The sequence below is a fragment of the Solanum tuberosum genome, unplaced genomic scaffold (genome assembly GCF_000226075.1).
Source record: "Solanum tuberosum cultivar DM 1-3 516 R44 unplaced genomic scaffold, SolTub_3.0 scf00186, whole genome shotgun sequence".
NCBI lineage: Eukaryota > Viridiplantae > Streptophyta > Magnoliopsida > Solanales > Solanaceae > Solanum > Solanum tuberosum.
In genome coordinates, this window is record NW_006239112.1 from 43,636 (window position 1) to 63,674 (window position 20,039).

The 20,039-nt window shown below is 35.6% G+C and overlaps 2 protein-coding genes across 11 annotated transcripts in view; one reads left to right on the top strand and one right to left on the bottom strand.

Annotated features, from left to right (window-relative positions):
* The window catches only part of LOC102583326 (ABC transporter C family member 12-like), a 70,369-nt gene that overhangs the window by 30,351 nt on the left and 19,979 nt on the right, over positions 1-20,039 (top strand). For 9 of the 10 annotated variants that reach the window (XM_006354931.2, XM_006354927.2, XM_006354930.2 and 6 more), the window contains 6 exons: positions 342-449; positions 2,319-2,453; positions 6,567-6,673; positions 6,766-6,859; positions 7,345-7,512; positions 19,207-19,347. In XM_006354931.2, the coding sequence (XP_006354993.1) occupies positions 342-449; positions 2,319-2,453; positions 6,567-6,673; positions 6,766-6,859; positions 7,345-7,512; positions 19,207-19,347 (753 nt within the window). The remainder of the gene's footprint in view (positions 1-341; positions 450-2,318; positions 2,454-6,566; positions 6,674-6,765; positions 6,860-7,344; positions 7,513-19,206; positions 19,348-20,039) is intronic. The other variant, XM_015312114.1, reaches the window with a different exon arrangement.
* Positions 3,131-5,332, bottom strand: LOC107061992 (uncharacterized). The gene is made up of 2 exons (XM_015312117.1): positions 4,766-5,332; positions 3,131-4,530 (listed from the first exon to the last, which is right to left on the bottom strand). Exons 1-2 carry the CDS (start codon positions 5,229-5,231, stop codon positions 4,493-4,495), a joined length of 504 nt encoding a protein of 167 aa, XP_015167603.1. The 5' UTR covers positions 5,232-5,332; the 3' UTR covers positions 3,131-4,492.

Consider the following 20,039-nt stretch of genomic DNA (forward strand, 5'->3'; position numbering starts at 1 on the left):
CTAAATATACACATGGTTGTATATGTTGTGTATATATATGTATACTATATGTATAGGTTTGTATAAATATGTATAGGTATGTAAGATATGTATATATATATGTATATGTATATGTATGTATGTATAGTATATGTATATTTGTCATAAAAAAAAATAGTATACGTATATTAATATGAAGTATACACTACCTATACATTGTGTACATATTTTGTAAACTTAATGGCCCAAAGATATTGAGCTGTATTTTTCTCTATCTTTTAGTTGTATAGAGGATCACATCTAATCTGTTTTTGAAAGTTTTGCGGGTGAGTTTAATAAAAATCATATTTTCTTGCTTTAAGGTCGCAGCCATATTCCGCAAAGCTGTAAGATTAACACTTGAAGACCGTAAGCAGTTTCCATCTGGAAAAATTACAAATATGATCACAACAGATGCTAATGCACTTCAGGTATGCATGAAACAAGAATCTCTTATGTCTCCATCCCTCCTTTCAATGTGTACAATGGTGCCACATGATAGAAAATTTAGATAAGGCATGAAAGAAAGGTTCAGTTTACTAGTAATTAAGTGTGGGACCAAATATTAGTAGTGCAAAATATGAATGACAGCAGAGATAAGTTCAGATTTACATATTCGACTAAATGTTCTATGTTGAAATTGAAACTAGTACTCCCTTATATCCCATGTTATGTTATGCTTTCTATTTGGGAATATAACAAATATCCAACACATTTGAAGTACAAGCATTCTCTACAACTTTCACAAGTTTCAAGAATTGAAATTTATTTTGTTATTCAATATTTTAAATGATACTAGTCTCTGGGAACGTGCGTTGCACGTTTATCACTTACTACTTTATAAAACTTATACATGATTGATTTTATGTTGGTAGCTATTTATCGCATATTATTTCAATTCATAAAATATGATATGGATAAGTACATACAATGGTTAATGGAGAAATAAGTTTCAATTAAATATATGGAAGATGAAATGCGGAAAGTTTGATCTATATCTTTAGCTTGGAATAAAGATAATATAGGAGGTGAAAAGGTTGTGTAAATAAATTCTATAATTCACCATTAATATGATCCCAATTACCACCTAACTATGTTCTTTTTTGCAAATTAGATATTTACGGGTAAAATTGTAATACAACTTTGAAGTTAGGAGCTTCCCACTTTTAGTATTGTGTGATGATGATGATATGATCAGAGGCGTATCCAGGAATTCGTCAAGATGGGTGCACGAATACGAAAAAATGCATCTTAAATATAAATTTGATAAGTTTTGACTTTTAGGTTCTTAATATGAACCATTAAATTTTAAAAATTATAGGTCCAAAATATATAATACTATTAGTTTTAAATTTTAATATACACATTTGATTTAATTATATAAAAATCTTATAGTGCAAAGTTTTTAGGAACTTCCAATGTAAGGCACTTGAAATTTTTGAAAGATTAAAGGAAAAAACAAAAGAAAAATTAGTTGAAACGTCAAAAGTATAATCGATAACCAATTGGGGAGGTGTTACTCAAAAGGACAAGATAGATATAAGACTTAAATCTTTATCCTTACTTAGAGAGGTGCACTCAATCATTTTGTATTATTATATGATACTTTAAACGTGGGTTCACACATCTATATTTAAATATTTTTTAAAAATATAACACTATTATATATGATCTAGAGAGGGGAGCATGGGTTCACGTGAACCCACGGCACCCCCTCTAAATACGCCCCTGGATATGATGATACAATTTTTTCTTTTCCAAATATTATTCACAACTATTTCAATATTGTTCCTTATGCAAGTCAAAGGTATATTCTTCGCCGCTGTAGAATAGGAGAGAAAATCGAATTTAATTTTATTTTTACAAAAACTTTACGAAAAAAAGAAGAGAAAGCTTGTGACACGTTTATTTAAAAAATCCCTTTGTTTAGTCTCAGCAACTAGTCAATGATCTGATTCTCACACATCCCGATATTTAACTTACTCTTATAATGATCTATGGCTATGTTATTATATTTTCCTTATGAAGAATCTATTAAAATGATATATTGGCTTTATTTAACATCCGTAATGATGGACTACAATATAAAACAGCTGCCTCCAAATTGTTTATTAGCAATTAATGGAACCCAAGGCTTTTAGTTGAAGTCTTTGCTTCTGGGTATCTCGTGTAGGATCTTAGACAAGATTGTATGGCTACTATTTACATGCATTACAGATGACTAGAAAAATTGTGGTTTTTTCATGGAGGTTAATCACTTTTTTTTGGATAAGGGCTAATATGATTCTTAATTTGTTCAGCAAGTATGCCAGCAGCTTCATGTTTTATGGTCAGCTCCATTTCGGATTGTCATTGCCATGGTTCTTCTTTACCAGCAACTAGGTCTGGCTTCACTTCTGGGTGCTCTTATGCTAGTATTGATGATCCCAATGCAGGTAGTCTATTCTTCCTCCAAGTTTGAGTTATAACCCTGTTTGTACTTATATTCTAGTAATTCTACATTGTATATTATACACCTTTTCCATTATGGGACACTAAAGTCCACTAAAATACCTAAGGGGTGGTGTGATTTTTGGTTTAAGTTATGAAATTATTAAAAATGCAAAGATTAGTTATAAAGGGATTAGTAATGGAGAGTTTAATTATGCAGGGTTTAGTTATTCCATCTTCACCATGCATAAGATTATACATAGATTCCCTCATGACTTGTACATGTATTAGTTACGTGGGATTGTAAACCGGTAACCAAACACACACTTGGTATGTTGAATTCTGTACACAACAACTAAATGTTACCAAACGTAGTATTAGTTATGTTGATTTTAATACATGAATATTTACTTCTTAACCAGAAACAACGACCAATAACTATCTAACAGTCGTGTTAAAGACATGCTATCTTCGAGAAAGTAGAAGAGGCTGGCGATAGAACTTGTTAAATTAAGTTTTAGGTCTAACTCACACCCCAAAAGTTAGCTCATGAGGAGAGGTTTGTCCAAGCCTTATAAGGAGCCCACTCATCTCATTAACCACCAATGTGGGACTTTTATCATTCTTTAACACCCCACCTCAACCCAGTGCTTAGCATCTGGTGCGTGAGCAATTTGATTTTTGGGCTCCCAACATTGGGTGAGAGGGGCCCTGCTCTGATACCATGAGAAATTAGAAGAAGAAAAGAAGAGATATGGGGAACTTGAATTGATTATAAGCTAGTGAGAAAGGCATGATATGATGGTGACAGACGATGATAACTTAAATAAGCATAAATGGGAGTTTGATTGGCAGTAGTTCTAGTACGTTTGCGAAGAGCAATGGGAAGATCATCTAATAAGTGCTCGACCGAAGTAGAAGACGTTGTTGGAGCAAGTAATGAGTCACCGGGATTGCTTTGTGTACCTGTATCAGAGTTAGAAATACTAATTGGATTAGGAGGCTCAGAAGGAGGTTGAGGTCGTCGGGAATAGACCTTAAGAGTCGGAGGTGGAGCTGGGATTGGAATAATTGGAATTGGAAGGACTGATATGGCCTTTTGATTTTTCGTATTAGGAGAAAAATGCGGAGAAGTCTCGAAAAAAGTAACATATGCAGAGATCAAGTATTTATTAGTAGAGGGATCAAAGCATTTGTAACCTTTTTGTAGATGAGAATACCCGAGAAAGACACATTTGAAAGCCTTGTGCTGAAGTTTATCTTTTCCAGGGGTAAGATTAAGACAAAACAGGTGCAACCAAACACACGTGGAGGACGAGGAAACAAATTTTGGTCCGGATAGAGGACTGAGTGTGGACTTTGGTACTGCAAAACAGATGAAGGCATGCGATTGATTAAATAACAAGCAATAATAACGGCATCACCCCAAAAACGTAAAGGGACATGATTGTGAATGAGCAATGTCCGAGCTGTTTCAATTAGATGTCTGTTCTTTCGCTCAGCAACTCCATTTTGTTGAGGAGTATGTGCGCAAGAAGACAAGTGCAATATGCCCTGGGATGACATAAAAGAAGAGGGAGAAGTAGAGAAGTATTCTCGGGCATTATCACTGATTAACTTCTTAATGGAAATACCAAATTGATTGTGAATTTCAGCACAAAATTTCTGAAAGATAGAGAATAACTCAAATCTATTCTTCATTAAAAATAACCATGTGCATCGAGAATAGTCATCAATAAAAGTAACAAAATAATGAAAGCCTAAGGAAGAACTGACACAACTTGGACCCCATATATCAGAATGAACAATTTCAAACATAGAGGTAGCCCTATTATTGATGCGCTTTGGGAAAGAGGCACAAGTATGTTTCCCAAGTTGACACGACTCACATTCTAACAAAGATAAACTAGATAAACAGGGGACCATCTTCTGCAATTTCAAGAGACTTGGATGACCCCATTGACTATGGAGCAATTCAAAAGAAACAGCGGAAGTGAAAGCAACATGTGGTGTTGGAATAGATAGCAGGTACAATCCTTGTGACTCATGTCCTTTTCCAATCATCTGTCCCGTACTCCGATCCTGCACAATAACAGAATCATCAATGAAGGTTACATCACATTTCAGGTTTTTTTTGTCAATTTGCTAATGGAAATAAGATTATATGGGCATTTTGCAAAAAGGACTGATTTTAAAGGTATAGAAGGTAGAGGGTGAGCTACACCTATCCCTTTTACAATAGTCTTTGATCCATTAGCCAAAGTAACAGTAGAGAAGGTAGAAGGGGTAGTAAGAGTAGAGAGAGTATTTTTGTTACCAGAAATATGGTCAGAAGCACCAGAATCAAGAATCCATTGTCCCTGAGATGAAGATTGTGCGACATAAGCAAAGGAGTTACCAGATTGTGCTGTGCAAGCAGCCGATGAGGTTGATAATTGTTGCCTTGATGTTTGGTACTGAAGGTAGTCATTATAGTCTGCTCCAGTTAATGTGATTGATTGAGATGATCCATCCTTGGCATTAGGTATAGGTAGAATACCATCTCCATTATGAGTAATATTTGCTGTGTGTCGAGGACGATCTTTATTGTGTGGAGGCTTACCATGAAGAAGCCAACATTCTTCTCTTATATGCCCTCCCTTATTACAATGAGTACAATGTAAGAGGGGAAGTCGATATTCCTCTCGTATATGTCCTCCCTTATTACAATGAGTGCAATGTTTATTGTTCCTCCATTTTCCTTTCCTGTATCCACCTTGGAAATTGTTAGTTTGGACAGCCATGATAGATGCATCATAAGAATTTACCTCTGGTGGTGCAGATGTGATGCCTAGTAATCTTGCAATTACTTCTTCCAAGGTAGGAATAGATGGGCTAGAAAGGATTTGGTCACAAACAAAGAACCTGTCTCTTTGTGTCTCCTGCTCATTTAATTTGTCAGTAGAAGGCATAAGAGAATCAAATTTATCCTTTAAGGATTCTACCTGACCCAAATAAGTTGCCTTTGTAAATGAACAATATCTGACACAACTTTGAAAATGAGTTTTGGCTTTGTTCCACACTTTGCAACAAGTTTTACAAGACCGAAATAAATTTAACAACTTAGGATCAAGTGAATTACACAGAAGACTACACAATTGTGCATCAATTTTAACCCAAGCAGGTCTATCAGTTGCTCCAATATTACTACTGTTTTTGAGCAAGTGATCTTCAAATCCTTGACCTATAAACCACAATTCTACAGAGGCTTCCCAGGAGGTGTAATTACCACTACCATCTAACTTTACCGTAGTAATTACCAGTGATGGTGTAGAAGAAACAATTGACTTAACAATCTGATTTGGAGTAATCTGATTATCAGTTTGGTTATGAGGCATTTTTATTTGTCACAAGAGAAGTACTGATGAAGTAAGAAAGTAAGCGTCTTCAACAGATATGGAGAAACAAAGAAGTAGACAACCAAATGTAAGAAAGAAAGAAATTAGACAAACTTTAAATGACCTGGAGAAAGAGAGAAGAAAGAGGGAGGTGAGAATGAAGTGAATCTGATATGATTGATTTAACAGCTATTGATCGATCCCTCCTTTTTTTTTTTTTTCTTCAGTTTTTGTTACTGCAGAGAACATTAAGAGAGAGGGCTGAAAAAAAAGCCTTGTGGCTCTGATACCATGTTAAATTAGGTTTTAGGCCTAACTCACACCCCAAAATCTAGCTCATGAGGAGAGGTTTGTCCAAGCCATATAAGGAGCCCACTCATCTCATTAACTACCAATGTGGGACTTTTGTCATTCTTTAACAGAACTTTTACTTTTTTATTTTCATTTTTGGAACACCTATAAATATATAAATCATAGGGTGTTTTTAATTGAGAATCATGCTTTTGTATGAGATACAATACTCTCTTTATGCATTTATGCAGGAAATTCCATCTTCAATTAATAAATTTGATCACTTCATAAAAGAAGCCCACATTGCACTAATAAACTATAGATCTGAAGCTTCATTATTTTACTCAATGTCTCAATCTTAGTCATTTCAAACTGTTATCAACCACAACACTATGCAATTTCCTTTTTCAACTGGTCTCTAAAACATATGTGTTTATCCTTTTGGTGCAGACAATTATTGTTAGCTATATGCGAAAACTATCCAAAGAAGGATTGCAATATACTGACAAAAGGGTTGGTCTAACTAATGAAATACTTGCTGCAATGGATGTAGTGAAGTATGGTTTTTTGCTTTATCTTTTTTCCTTCTGTTTCCCTTCCTTTTTCAGAAAATTTGAAAATGGGTTTGATTTTCTGCTGATTGATATAGATGTTACGCATGGGAGAAGAGCTTCCAATCTAAAGTCCAAGGATTGAGGAATGGTGAACTTTCTTGGTTCAGGAAAGCACAGCTATTGGCAGCGGTATGTTATAACCCGCTTGTGCATAGAATCAAACTAAATTAGTCTCAAGAAAGTTCTTTTGTTTTGGAGTGACACCTCAGCATTTGGTTCCTTATATGCCTCATCTTTTCATTGAAACGATATGATCCAGTAATTGTCAAGGTTTTCCAGAAATCCTGATCTTTAAGAGAATTTTAACTTTCGAGAATTTTACGTAGAGTTTTTAATTAGACACTTCTGAAGCTATCTACAAGCAACAGAATCAGCACAAACCAAACAACTGGAATAATCTGGTGGGTAAGCATTGTGAAAATAGGACATGGTAGAGGAATAATGAACCGGGTTATCTTTTAGTGATGGAGAATTAGGTTTTGCATAATGATGGTTTGACATGTTCTCTACATGACCTGATAGGGGACCTTGACACAAATGACTTTGCATATATTGCTTGAGATGCGGATCATTCTTTTTCTCATTGTTTCTTTTCTTTCCTTCTCTATCAACAGTTCAACAATTTCATGCTGAACAGCATCCCCGTTCTCGTGACAGTGATTTCATTTGGAGGTTTCACTTTGCTTGGTGGAAATTTGACAGCTTCCAGAGCTTTTTCATCACTTTCTCTCTTCGCAATTCTGAGGTTCCCTTTGAACATGCTTCCAAACATAATAACTCAGGTTCTTTTTCTCAGCTCACTTGAATTGTCCTTTCTTATAAGTTAGCTGCGTGGAGTTCTTTCCTTTAATATAGTATTCTTCATATGTCTGCTTAATTCTGATGCTGTGTATACTTCAATCTCTCTCGTGAATCTCCCTAAACATCACTTCCTAGTTATTCCCTCTGTGCTTTGTCTACAGCAATTTACTAGCAGCAATTTTTTACTAACATTAACCACCGTGAGTAGAAGATTATGCAGAACAATACTTCTCGTTATTGAGGAATACTTTAGGTATATGGGCCTCAGTATCTCAGCATTCTACATGGAACTCATAAATCATCCAAAACTATTTCTTTGATATCAACGTCCTATAATAATAATGAGAAAGTTCTTGAAGAAAGTGTGCAAGTGTTTGTTGACAGACTTGTTATGTACTGTTGTGGACGTGGAAGACAAGATTACCAATTTTGTTTCCTTTTCAATTGGTTAAAATTACCATTAATCTGGCACGACCCAGTCCAAGATTGTGACCGGTGCTAAGGGGGTAGAACCTCAAAGCAAGCCTTAACAGAAACTTGCAGAAAATACTAATTCCTCTCCAAATATGGAAAGAAGTTTAATACTAGTCACACGTCTAAAAAACGAAAGAATACTCATGACTCAAGTAAAAGGAGTGACTATGGAGTGACTCAAAGTTCAAAAAAAGGTCCATAACACGTCACTATGGATTTTCAACTCGTGAGCTCTAGTTAATGAAATCATCGCCAATGTCACCTGTGTTCTCTGTAAAAACATTTAGCGGGAGTGAGACGCTAGCTCAGTGAGTTATCACACTTTAACCACAACCATTTTAATGAGGGACAAGTCAGAAAATATGCTAGTATGATAATCAAAATCATGAAATAAATGCCCTTTTAGAAAAACGATAACAATAATCAATCTTTTTTGTTTCATGTAAGCAAAATCAACTTAACCATTTAGTAATAAATTTAGTAGACACTGTCATATCAAATCTTATATTGGGAGGTTTCCAAGAATGAATCATGTAATCAGTGTGTGGCTTTTTACTTAAGATATGACTAATAACAGTGGACCCCTTATAAATGAGTCAAATATCCATATCAGTAGGTCCCTACTTGATCTCCTACTTGAGGAGATCAGTAACGGTATGCTAGTTCTACCTTCCCACTAGCGAGGGCTATATGAGTAACTGTAAATACAAGGTGCACCAGATCTAACACACCCGCCGTTAGCTACGGAATCCATCAAGGTCTATTCCCATTTATACTTTTTCTTTATGAACCGTAGGTACTTCTATGAAAGCATTTTCCAAAAATAGAACATGCCATTTAGTTCTTATCAAAATCACTAGTTTTGATATACGTGTGTTGCACGTGAATATCAAATCATGTAGAACACTATTTTAAAAATAGTGTCAATATTATTAAGTGAAAAGACATAAAGTCACCACTGAAGTTGTCTCGAATTTTTAAAAAGACACCTGAACTTTGTGGTTGTCCTATTTCCCCATTGAACAATTTAAAACTTGTTTTTCAAAAGAGACACCTGAATTTTGTGGGGGTCCTAGTACCCCATAAACAATTTAAGAGTGTTATAAACATCCCACTTTTCGCCAAACCTCAATTGCAAGAAAAAAAGTGCAATCACGCGCCAATTGTTGTCTGCCACGTATTAAATTTGTTTAACTCTTAATTTTTAGTTTCATTTTCATTTTTTCTATTTTTATTAACTTTATTTTCATTTTTTTCTTCTTTCTTCTTCAACCTTCATTACTCAAATCCTTTGTTCTTTGCTGTAAATCCTCCAAAAGTAGCCACCATTGTCGCCTTCAACGTAGCCTCCATGATGCTTCCCTGTTACAACACTATTTCCGTCACTAAATCATCACTAAAAAAAATCAATTCAACTCTCAAGTTACTAAAGCAAGGTAATGGAGTTCTATATTCAGGCCAAAAATAAGAATAAAAATGGAGTTTCATAGTACTCTCTAATCAATCGAATAATGGAGTTCACATTTGTTTTTGTTTTTGTTTTTAAAAAAAGGATAAAAGAAGAAAAAGAAACAAAGAAAAGCAAGAGACAAGAAAAAAAGTGATAAAAAATGGATGAAGTAAATGGATCTTCTAAGTTGAAGAAGATGAAGAAAAGGTAATTGGGTTTTTGAATTTGGGTGAAGAAGATAATGGAAAAGAATGAATTCGTCAAAGAGAGAGCACCAACGTTGAGCTTGCTTTGGAAAAAAAAGTTGAAATCGATTTTAGGGCTACCAACAGCTCTTTTCTCTTTAAATTTGGGGAAGATGATGTAAATTAATTAAATAATTAATAATAAAGAAATAAAATGACACGTGGCACTTTATAGCTGGTTAATGGCAGTGAAAACACTGTCTCACGCGCCTCATGTGCGTGGTAACAACCCAGACGAGGAAATGGGTCAAAATGGCCCATTTACAAAGATATTAAATAGTTATGTAGGGTGATAGGACACTTTCAAAGTTAAGATGTCTTTATGCAAATACGGGACAACTTTAATTGTGACTTTGTCTTTTCTCTATTATTAAATCAATAATTGAAGTAAACAATTATAAATTAAATAATAAAGCACAAGTTTCTATGAATAATGTAGGTAAACTTTCTTATGATTTCTAACGGTGTAGATACTAAAAGTTGTGAAATCAATATCCTAAAACATTTATAACTATTTATAATATAAAGCATTTATATAGTTAAGGTAATGTGACAGTTCTCTATGGCCTCCAATTACATTTGTTTTTTTCTCCTTTTAAATCAATTGTGATGTGTAAATATAAAAAAAAGTCACTCGTAAAATTTCTTAATTACATCTCTTAAATATACCTCGCCTCTCTCCCTATAATTCATTGCTTAGTTATTGTTGTATTGTTGAAGTTCCTACTTTTAATACAGTATAAATAAATAGAAATTATATATATAAAAGAGAACCTTAGTCCCGCCTACGTGGTGCCACCACAAACCAGAATTCCCTTTTAATTTATTTACTAGTAAAATTACCCGCGCTTCGCGCGGAAATTTAATAGTATGGAATTTATAAAATAATACTGCTAATCTATCGGTCATTAAAACTTAAACACCATATTATCTTACATACAAGATTACGTAGTAACAAACATTAATAATATAAAGGAAAATGAAAATTATATCTTATCATTTATCCTTAATAACATAAGCATAAATTAATGACTGTAAAAATACATACCAGGATTTGTAACATAAGCAATGGCGTCAGTGAGCCACTTAACAGGAGCAAAGTACACAAATATTTAATTGTGAAGAAGAAGTTCAGAATTTTCGTTGTTTTAGAATGAGAGAAAATCCCTCTATTTATAGACAACAAAGGGTAGTGTGAACAATTTTTTATTATGCCTTATCGGAAAGGTTACAACTATTTGAAAAGTTGTGATTTTAATGAAGAGTTGCGACTTTAATGAAGAGTTGCGACTTTTATGCAAAGTTGTGACTTTATGAAAGGTTGTGACTTTTATAAAAGGTTGTGACCTTTCCGAAGGGTTGCAACTCTCCAAATAGTTGTAAACCTTTCCCGATAAGGCACAATAAACATTTGTTCATGCTACCTTTTGTTGTCTATCAATAGAGTGATTTCCTCTCATTTTTTAAACAACGAAAATTCTGAACCTCTTCTTCTTCTTCTTCACAATTAAATATCTGTGTACTTTTGCTCCTGTTGAGTGGCTCACTGACACCATTGCTTATGTTACAGATTCTGATATGTATTTTTAGAGTCATTAATTTATGCTTATGTTATTAAGGATACATGATAAGATGTAATAATTTTCATTTTCTTTTACATTATTAATGTTTGTTACTACGTAATCTTGTATGTAAGATAATATAATATTTTAGTTTTAATGACGGATAGGTTTTAAGTATTATTTTATAAATTTCCGCACGAAGTGAGGGTAATTTTACTAGTATAAATATAAATTATAAAAGATATACTAAATTGAGTGTTTTAAGTTGGAGTATTATAATCATTTAACATTCAAGTTAGGGGGTGTTTCAATTTCATTGAACTTTTAACTCACTCAACACCTACAAATCACACTTAATTTTTTAAGAATAGAAAACTGAGAAAATTCGTAGTTTATAAATGTGAGGAAACCCTTTAATTTATAGCCAACAAAGGGTAGTATGAACAAATACTTATTGCGCCTTATCAGAAAAGTCACAACCCTTCAGAAAAGTCATAATCCTTTCGAAATGTCACAACTCAGCAGAAAAATCACAACTCTTTGAAAAGGTCCAACCCTTTGGAAAAGTCACAACCCTTCCATGTAAAAAGGTGTCTGATTTTAATGTAATATAATATAAATAAATAAGTACAATATGTAATATAATATATGTACTAAATTGGGGGTTTTAAGAAAAAGAATAGAAAACTTAGAAAATTCGTAGTTTAAAAATATGAGAGAACCCTGTATATATAGCCAACAAAGAGTAATATGAACATGTGCTTATTATGCCTTATTAGAAAAGTCACCAATCCATCAGAAAGATCATAACGCATCGAAAAAGTCACAACTCTGTGAAAAGTCACAATCCTTTGGAATGTCACAACCCTTCAATACGAAAGGGTGTCTTCTTTTAATATAATATAATATAAATGATGAATAAATAAATTTAATATGAAATATAGAAGATGTACTGAATTGGATGTTTTCAGCACAAGAAAAATAGAAAACTTATAAAATTCGTAGTTTAAAAATGTGAGGGAACCCTTTTATTTATAGCCAACAAACAGTAGAATGAACATGTGCTTATTATTCCTTATTAGAAAAGTCATAACCCTTTGAAAATGTCACAACTTATCGAAACAATCACAACTCTTTGGAAAAGTTATAACCTTGTTCACAACTCATTGGAAAAGTCATAACCCTTCAATGTGAAAAATTGTCTTCTTTAAATATAATATATATATATATATATATAACTTAATAACGAATAATTAAATAAATATAACATGAAATATAGAAGTTGTACTAAATTTAGTGTATTATGAAGAAGAATAGAAAACTTAGAAACTTTGTAGATTAAAAATGTGAGAGGATCCCTCTATTTATAACCAACAAAGGGTAGGATGAATAGGTGCTTTGTGTTCCTTATCAAAACAGTCAACATTTTAGAAAGGTCACAACTTTTTGAAAAGTCACAACCTTTTGAAAAAGTCAAACTCTTTGGAAAAGTCACAACCCTTCGTAAAAGTTACAACTTTTTGGAAAAGTCACAACTCTTTGTAAAAGTAACAACTCTTTGGAAAAGTCACAACTCTTACGAAAAGTCACAACCTTCAGAATAGTCACAACTCTTTGAAAAAATTACAATCCTTCGTAAAAGTCACAAAAGGTGTCTGTTTTTAATATATTTTATAATATAAATAAATATAGTATGAAATATAGAATATGTACTAAATTTGGTGTTTTAAGAAGAAAAAAAAATAGAAAACTTGGAAAAATCGTAGTTTAAAAATGTGAGAGAACCCCTACCCTTCGGGGTGGCCCAGTGGTTTAAGCTTGGGACTTCCATGTTGGAGGTCTCAAGTTCGAAACCCCTTGCCAGCGAAAGCAAGGGGTTTGCCTTCTGGGTCGAGCTCGTCGCACCAGGCTTGCCTAGTGCGGTTTACCTCTCCTATGTGGTTTGCGAGCTAGCATAGGAGCGGGGGTTTTATCCTGTGCGCACCCAAAGGGTAGCGGCTGCGGGTTTCCCTTGTCATAAAAAAAAATAAAAATAAATGTGAGAGAACCCCTCTATTTATAACCAACAACGGTAGTATCAATAAATGCTTATTGTGCCTTATCGAAAAAGACACATGTCATGACCCGACTTCCCGAATCATGATGGCACCTACTAACCCACCAGTAGGTAAGCCAACCCGTACCCAGAACGACAAGTAGTGAGTACAAGGGTAGAACTAAACAGAAAATAGCACTAACAATTAGAAAAGACGAAAACAGAAGCAAACCAAAACTATATACAATGGAAACCAAAATTGGTTGACCAAATCGCACACAGATCCCACACCCACACCCATGTCGTGTCGACACGGGTGCGGACCAAAAGTGAAGAGTCCGAGCAACTTAGACGAAATCTCAAATTTAAGCTTCAATCAAAGAAAGGGCAGCAGCTATAAGGAGAAATTCACCTCAAACGGAGGTTCCTCAACGCTCTCCAATCACTATACCACTTAGCCACGCTTCCAACGAACACACAAGACTTTGAATCGCCAAATTAGAGTTCAAACGGAGGAGAAATCGCCAAATCACTCTCTAAAGTCATGGCTGGTCGCGACCTTGGCTTTAATAAATAGGCCATATGGCTAGCCCTCGCGAACGCGCGTGCCAGGCCAGCTGTGCACCGCGAACGTAAGAACCTTGGCGCGAATGTGCAGGCCAGGCTGCTGCCCACGAATCCGGCTCCAAGGGCGCGAACGCGCCTGCCAAGGAGCCAGCCCTCCGCGAACGTGGCCCTAGGCGCACGAACGCGAGGCATGCCTCAGTTGAGAGCACTTCAGCTGATGTGCTAAGGCACCAAAACTCCGATGGGGTGCTCAGGATTCGTTCGGAACCCTGTGCGTGCAAACGAACTATGCTACCCCATTAATTTCGACATTCCAGACTCAACAGAACCATCAAAACTTCCATTCGAGGTCGTTTCGATGAAAAGTAGGTTCCACACCCAAGTTCTGTTTTAAACCAAAATCCACAAGGGGGCTCAGAATTAGTATGAAAGCTTCAGGATTAAACGAATGGTCGTTTTATGTCAAACCCAACATTCATACTAGCCTAAAATAACCGAACGACCAGGTGATAATCATATCTCAATTAACCAAAAACATATCTTAGACAAATTAGAACATCTTAAATAATCATTTCAATACCATATCAAGTAAACGACTTGTCCCACATGCAAATTCAAAATATTCGGTTACATATTCACTTTATAAACCATGTGTAAACCATGAAAGTTATAAAACACAAATTGTGGTAAGATAACCACTCAGAATACTCGTGTTGAAGTACCAAACTTGTCACTCAAACAATCCATAAGACGTCCTTCGATCAATCTATAATTATTCGTATCAATCTTGAGTTAATTTCCTGGTTAAGGCTAATTCACAAAATAAAAATAAAAGATTATTCAACCCCTTTTGGACTTCCTGGTTTTTCATCAAGTTGATGAATTATATGTATCCATGCCATGAGTAATTTAATTGGTGCAAAATCTACGAACTTCAACTAATTTATCCACCTTATTTCATCTAATTTTGTATCAAGAACTACACCTCACTGCCCAAATTCTTGCCTTTGGTAATTAGATATCAGCACCTAAAGTGAATTTCCTAGACTACAAATCATGGAAAAGCAATTGAACTAAACAAAACAAAATTACCTCTAACCCGTAGAAAACTCCGACAAATCTCTTTCTTGTTTGTGTTTTGCCCCCTTTCTTTTTCACATTTCTTTTCTTCCTCTCTTTATTCAATTTGATTTCTTTCTCCTTGGTTGTTGTACGCATTAAAGTTCCCTATTCCTAATCCCTCTCTCTATTTATTATTTTAAAACTGCCAGTTTTGCCCATTGTTTCTCGTTTTAGCCCAAATATATATTTTTCCCTTCTTTGTCTTATTTTAAAAGAAAGAATTTAATTCTTGCTACTTCTAAAAAAAAAAAACTACAATGACATTGTCACAATACGATCTCTCAGGTCATGTTGACACCTATTATGTCCCACCAGTAAGTAAGCCTAACCCATAGCCCGGAACTGGAAGCAACGGGCTATCACGTGGAAGAACACATTAAGGAAGCAGGGAACAATAACAATGAGAAGAATAAAAAGATATATATACATAACAAGAAAATCCCAAGACCTGACATCAGTCGGTAGTTGACCTTCGGACCAAAATAAGAGTACAAGGCTTTACAAATACAATAACTGCAGAACTATCTCCGATCGGCGACTCCGAACATTAAGAGCTCACCCCAGTCTTTGAATCCCAAAAGTTGCTCTGCACCAGATCCAAATCAACGACGATAACTCGTACTATGATCTGCAGGGTGCAAAAATGTAATTTGAGTAACAATAAGTGGTACTTAGTAGTAGGGCTGTTCAAAATCGAACCGATAAAAAGTTATTGGTTTATCAGTAATGGGTTATTGGTTTAGTAGTTCAGATAACGGTTTTGATTTTTTTTGTTATCGGGTTATCTGTTCTTAACGGTTTGAGGTTTTTTCTTAATGGGTTAACCGATAACCCGATAGTAAATTAAATAATTATATTTATACCATTTTGTATATACAGTCCTTGACTTAGAGTTTAGTTTCCTACTTTTATTTCTGGCAATCTCGTAATCTTGGGTATTCTACAATGTAAAAGTGTTTGCTTTTGAGCAAGATGCAACTTGTGAAGTCATGTACATAATTCATTCAATTTGTCACCTTGTTTCTAAGGATTTTTTATTAATTTATTTTTGTGTCAAATCTTAACGGTTAAACCGATAACCGAATCGATAACGATCAATAACCGATAAACCAATAACCGATAAGCCAATATCTTAATGGTTCTATAACGGTTTTGCATCTCTAGAAACCGATAACCAATAAGTCAAACCGATATACTTCAAAACCGAACCGAACCGACCGATACGCTGCCCTACTTAGTAGCTAAATTGCTCGGACTCTTTAAAAATGTTGTCGAGTGTGTGTTGGATCCTTCAAAAGTAGTGCATTTTTGGAGGATCCGACACGGGTGTGGCAACAAATTTGGAGAGTCCGAGCAACTTAGCTCAGTAGGCATAAGCAGACTGAGCTCCAAAGACAAAACAAATAAAAACAAGTAAATAAGGAAAGTACAACACATGTATCTAACGATGATATATAACATGATAATACAAGTAACAAGAACGAAGAAATATAATACACTATGTAAGAGACCGAGTCAAAGGAACATACCTAGAGTCGTAAGCCCAACAAACTAATCACAATAAGATCCTACCATAGAAGTCAACTAACCAAGGGAAGACCCACGGTAACACCGCCACTCAACATAACCACAATGAATCAAGATAGGGCAAAAGCAATCACTTAAGCAACAAACGATCAATCCAACAAATATACACAATTATAGTCAAACAGTAACCTAATCGGACCCCGATAAGTCCGGAAGGTACAAACAACAAACATAACCCAACCGACCCCCATAAGACCGATGGGTGCAAACAACAATAGTGATAGGCAGTGCATATGAATGTAGATAATGCAGTAAAAACCAGCTAAGCCATCAACACCAAGTGTCACACAACCATGTATATACACCTACCTTTTGTCCCTTCAGCTAGGTAGGACCTACGCGGGACCCTCATCCGGTTCAATGTGTCACACGACTAGAGGGACTCATAGGGAACTCGGGAAGTACATATACACTGCCTAGTCCGATCCAGGACTTCCACATATACATATATCCATTGCGGTACCAGATCTACTCCGTCATGGTACCAGAGGTACGAGTAGCCAAATTAGTAGAGAAAAAGGGCGACGGTGTGCCGACTAATCAAGTAAAAATTGAGCACATCCTAGAAGCCTTTAATGTAACAAAAACCAACTTATCAAAGTAATCGAGCTGGTATGACTCCCGTTAAAACTAGTTTTAAAAAAGTAAAAGTATGAATACAACTTTCTCTAATGGCAATAATAATCCAATGGACCAGGATCGTACCAAAAAATAAGTGAAATCAAGTGTCAAATCCAATGTATGCCATTACTAGAATCCAAACAATAGTAGTCAAAGAACTAGATAAACACTACCAATGTTTCAACACTCCCAGAGCAAAGAAGACTAACCTAAACTCCAGTTGGTCCTCGACCAAGGCCTTGGGCCTAACAATATACCAACTTCCTTAACAGTAATAGCATAACAAGCTCACCAACACTCATGAAACGATGGAAATAAGGAGGGGTTTCAACAAGACAATGGGGACCCCAAGGATCGACGCCTTGCCCCGAACATACCACCCAACAACAACCGCGCTTAGCCTAAGCCAACCTACAACTACGACAAGCAACTAAGGCCCAAGCAATAACAGAAAGTACCAAGAACCGCAATAAGTATATTACGAGGAGCAACAAATAACTATCAAAATTGCTGAAACACGACTACAACATCTAGGTCCCAACCTAGGCTAAGACCCGAAGTATCAATCCTAAGGAGGATAAGGGCACCAATTATGCTATAAGCAAGGGCTACTAGCCTAAGCTAAGGATCCCGCCTTCCAAAACAATCTGAAAGCTTTTATGGGAATCAAACAAATGAAAATAAGCATGGGATCTGTAAGCCTGGCATATTCATTTCTAGTTCACATGCAATTCATACTAAACTTTATCTAATAGAGCACAATCAAGAAAAGTAGACTGTAACCTAACTCAAAGCCGAACTGCAATCTCGAACAATCCATGAGTTGTCAGTCTCTTCTCACATCCACAAAATCCCACACCACTATCAATATTGTAAACTACACGTCATTACGAGAAGAACAATACCTATATTGCTACAATATATCTCGAGCCCATAATCGGGTTAAAAATGGGTCCGTGGGACCCGTTAAATGAATTTCGATATTGAAACTGTCACTAAGTTCCCAAATAGCTCAAGGGATTTGTGCTCAAAATTTGAGCACAATCGGAGCTGGGAAACCCACCCAAATCAGTCCAATAAATTAAAGTTTAAGAACAGTAATTTTAAGGAAATTTACGGAGGATTTGACGAAAATGTACGAGACTATTAGTAGATTATAGACCCCCAAATCAAACACTTCAATTCCCACCAAAAGCGAGCTCCAACGGACCTTTAATGGAGAAAAATGATTTGGGAAATGACTGAAAATCGCAGGGGACTGATCTTAAAAGGCCTAAAAATTGTTCATACTTCATCGCTATCGCGAGCACAATGGGTCGGGACCGCGATGAAGAAAAAATGGATTTTCAGAATTTGTTCATCGCTATCGCGAGGCCAAGTGTCGCGATTCCGATGAACAAAATGCTAGGCGCAAAGCCAAAAATATCAGCTAAAGGCTCTGATGTTCGATTGCTCCTGATTCATTCGGGACCCCGTGGGTGCAAACAAACTATGCCCCACCAAATTAGACATTTCAGGCTCAACGAAACCATCAAAACTTCCCTTGTAGGTCGTCTTGGCAAGAAGTGGCCCCACACCACATGACCCTGTTTTAGCTAAAATCCACAAAGAAGCTCGAAATGAGCCCAGAAACCTCGGGACCCAAACCAAAGGTCCTTCTAGACCAAACTCGACGTTCCGAAGCTAACAAACCGTTAGATTCCATTCTAAAGCCGTCTACCTGAGATTTTGATCGAAATCAACCATTAAAACTTCAAAAGCTCCAAAACACGGAAACTTGCATGAAACTTAAACGACGACCAGACAAATGAACTGTCAGTCCCAGCAAGTCATAAATGACTTGAAATCGCTACAAGAAACCTCTAAATGCTGAAAAGATCGGAAAACGGAGGAAATAACCTGGAGGGTTATTAGTTATTACACATATGTGCCCTTATATAAGTAAAGGATAATACATAATCATTTATTAAAAATTGGGTTATTACATATTATTCCGTCTATCTTACATACAGGTTGTAAATTCAAATGTATCATTGCAACGAATGGAGGAGTTGTTCTTAGCTGAAGAGAGAGTGCTCTTACCTAATCCACCACTTGAACCTGGGCTTCCTGCGATTTCAATCAGGGGGGGATTCTTTTCATGGGATTCTAAGGTCTGGCTCTTCTTTATCTATCTGTTATGTTGCACTAAGCCACTGGAGGAGTATTCTTTTACTCATGAAACTGGTGGTTGCATAGTTCTAAGCAGCTTGCCTTTATCATCATTTGATTTTTCCTAGCTGAAGTATTTCTTGTAGCGCAAGTCCATGTGGATCTGGAGTATTGTGTTAATGCACAGAAAGGCCTTGAAACTACTTGCTAGTAGCAATGCATCCCTATTGCTTTAATGCATTTCAAGTGTATGCTTGCCAATGGTTACTGTAGAACTCTTACAAATCATTAATTATCTGATGTTTGCTGCATGGGATCTCTCTAGTGTAGCAAATGTGTGGAAAATCCAATAAGTAAAGTAATTTATAGAGCTTGTTGTTTATAAATTCATTTCTTTGGTTTAGAATACCTGGAGCACTATAAATATGTGAATTTGTAACTTGTCTCTGAACCTTGAGGTTGAGTGAAGAGAGGGCTTTCACTTCATTTTTCATGTTCCATATTTTTTCATTTTTATTATCACATGTTACAATTTATGCAGATGATAAGCAATTACACAGCTCAAGTTCTTCTACTAAAGTATTCTTAAGTGTCTGAGAATGTGGAGAAATGTATGAAAAAAGATAACCAAGGGAAAGGATATCAGTTGTTTTTGATCATTTTCTCGTTCGATTGGCCTCTAAGACTCTTATAA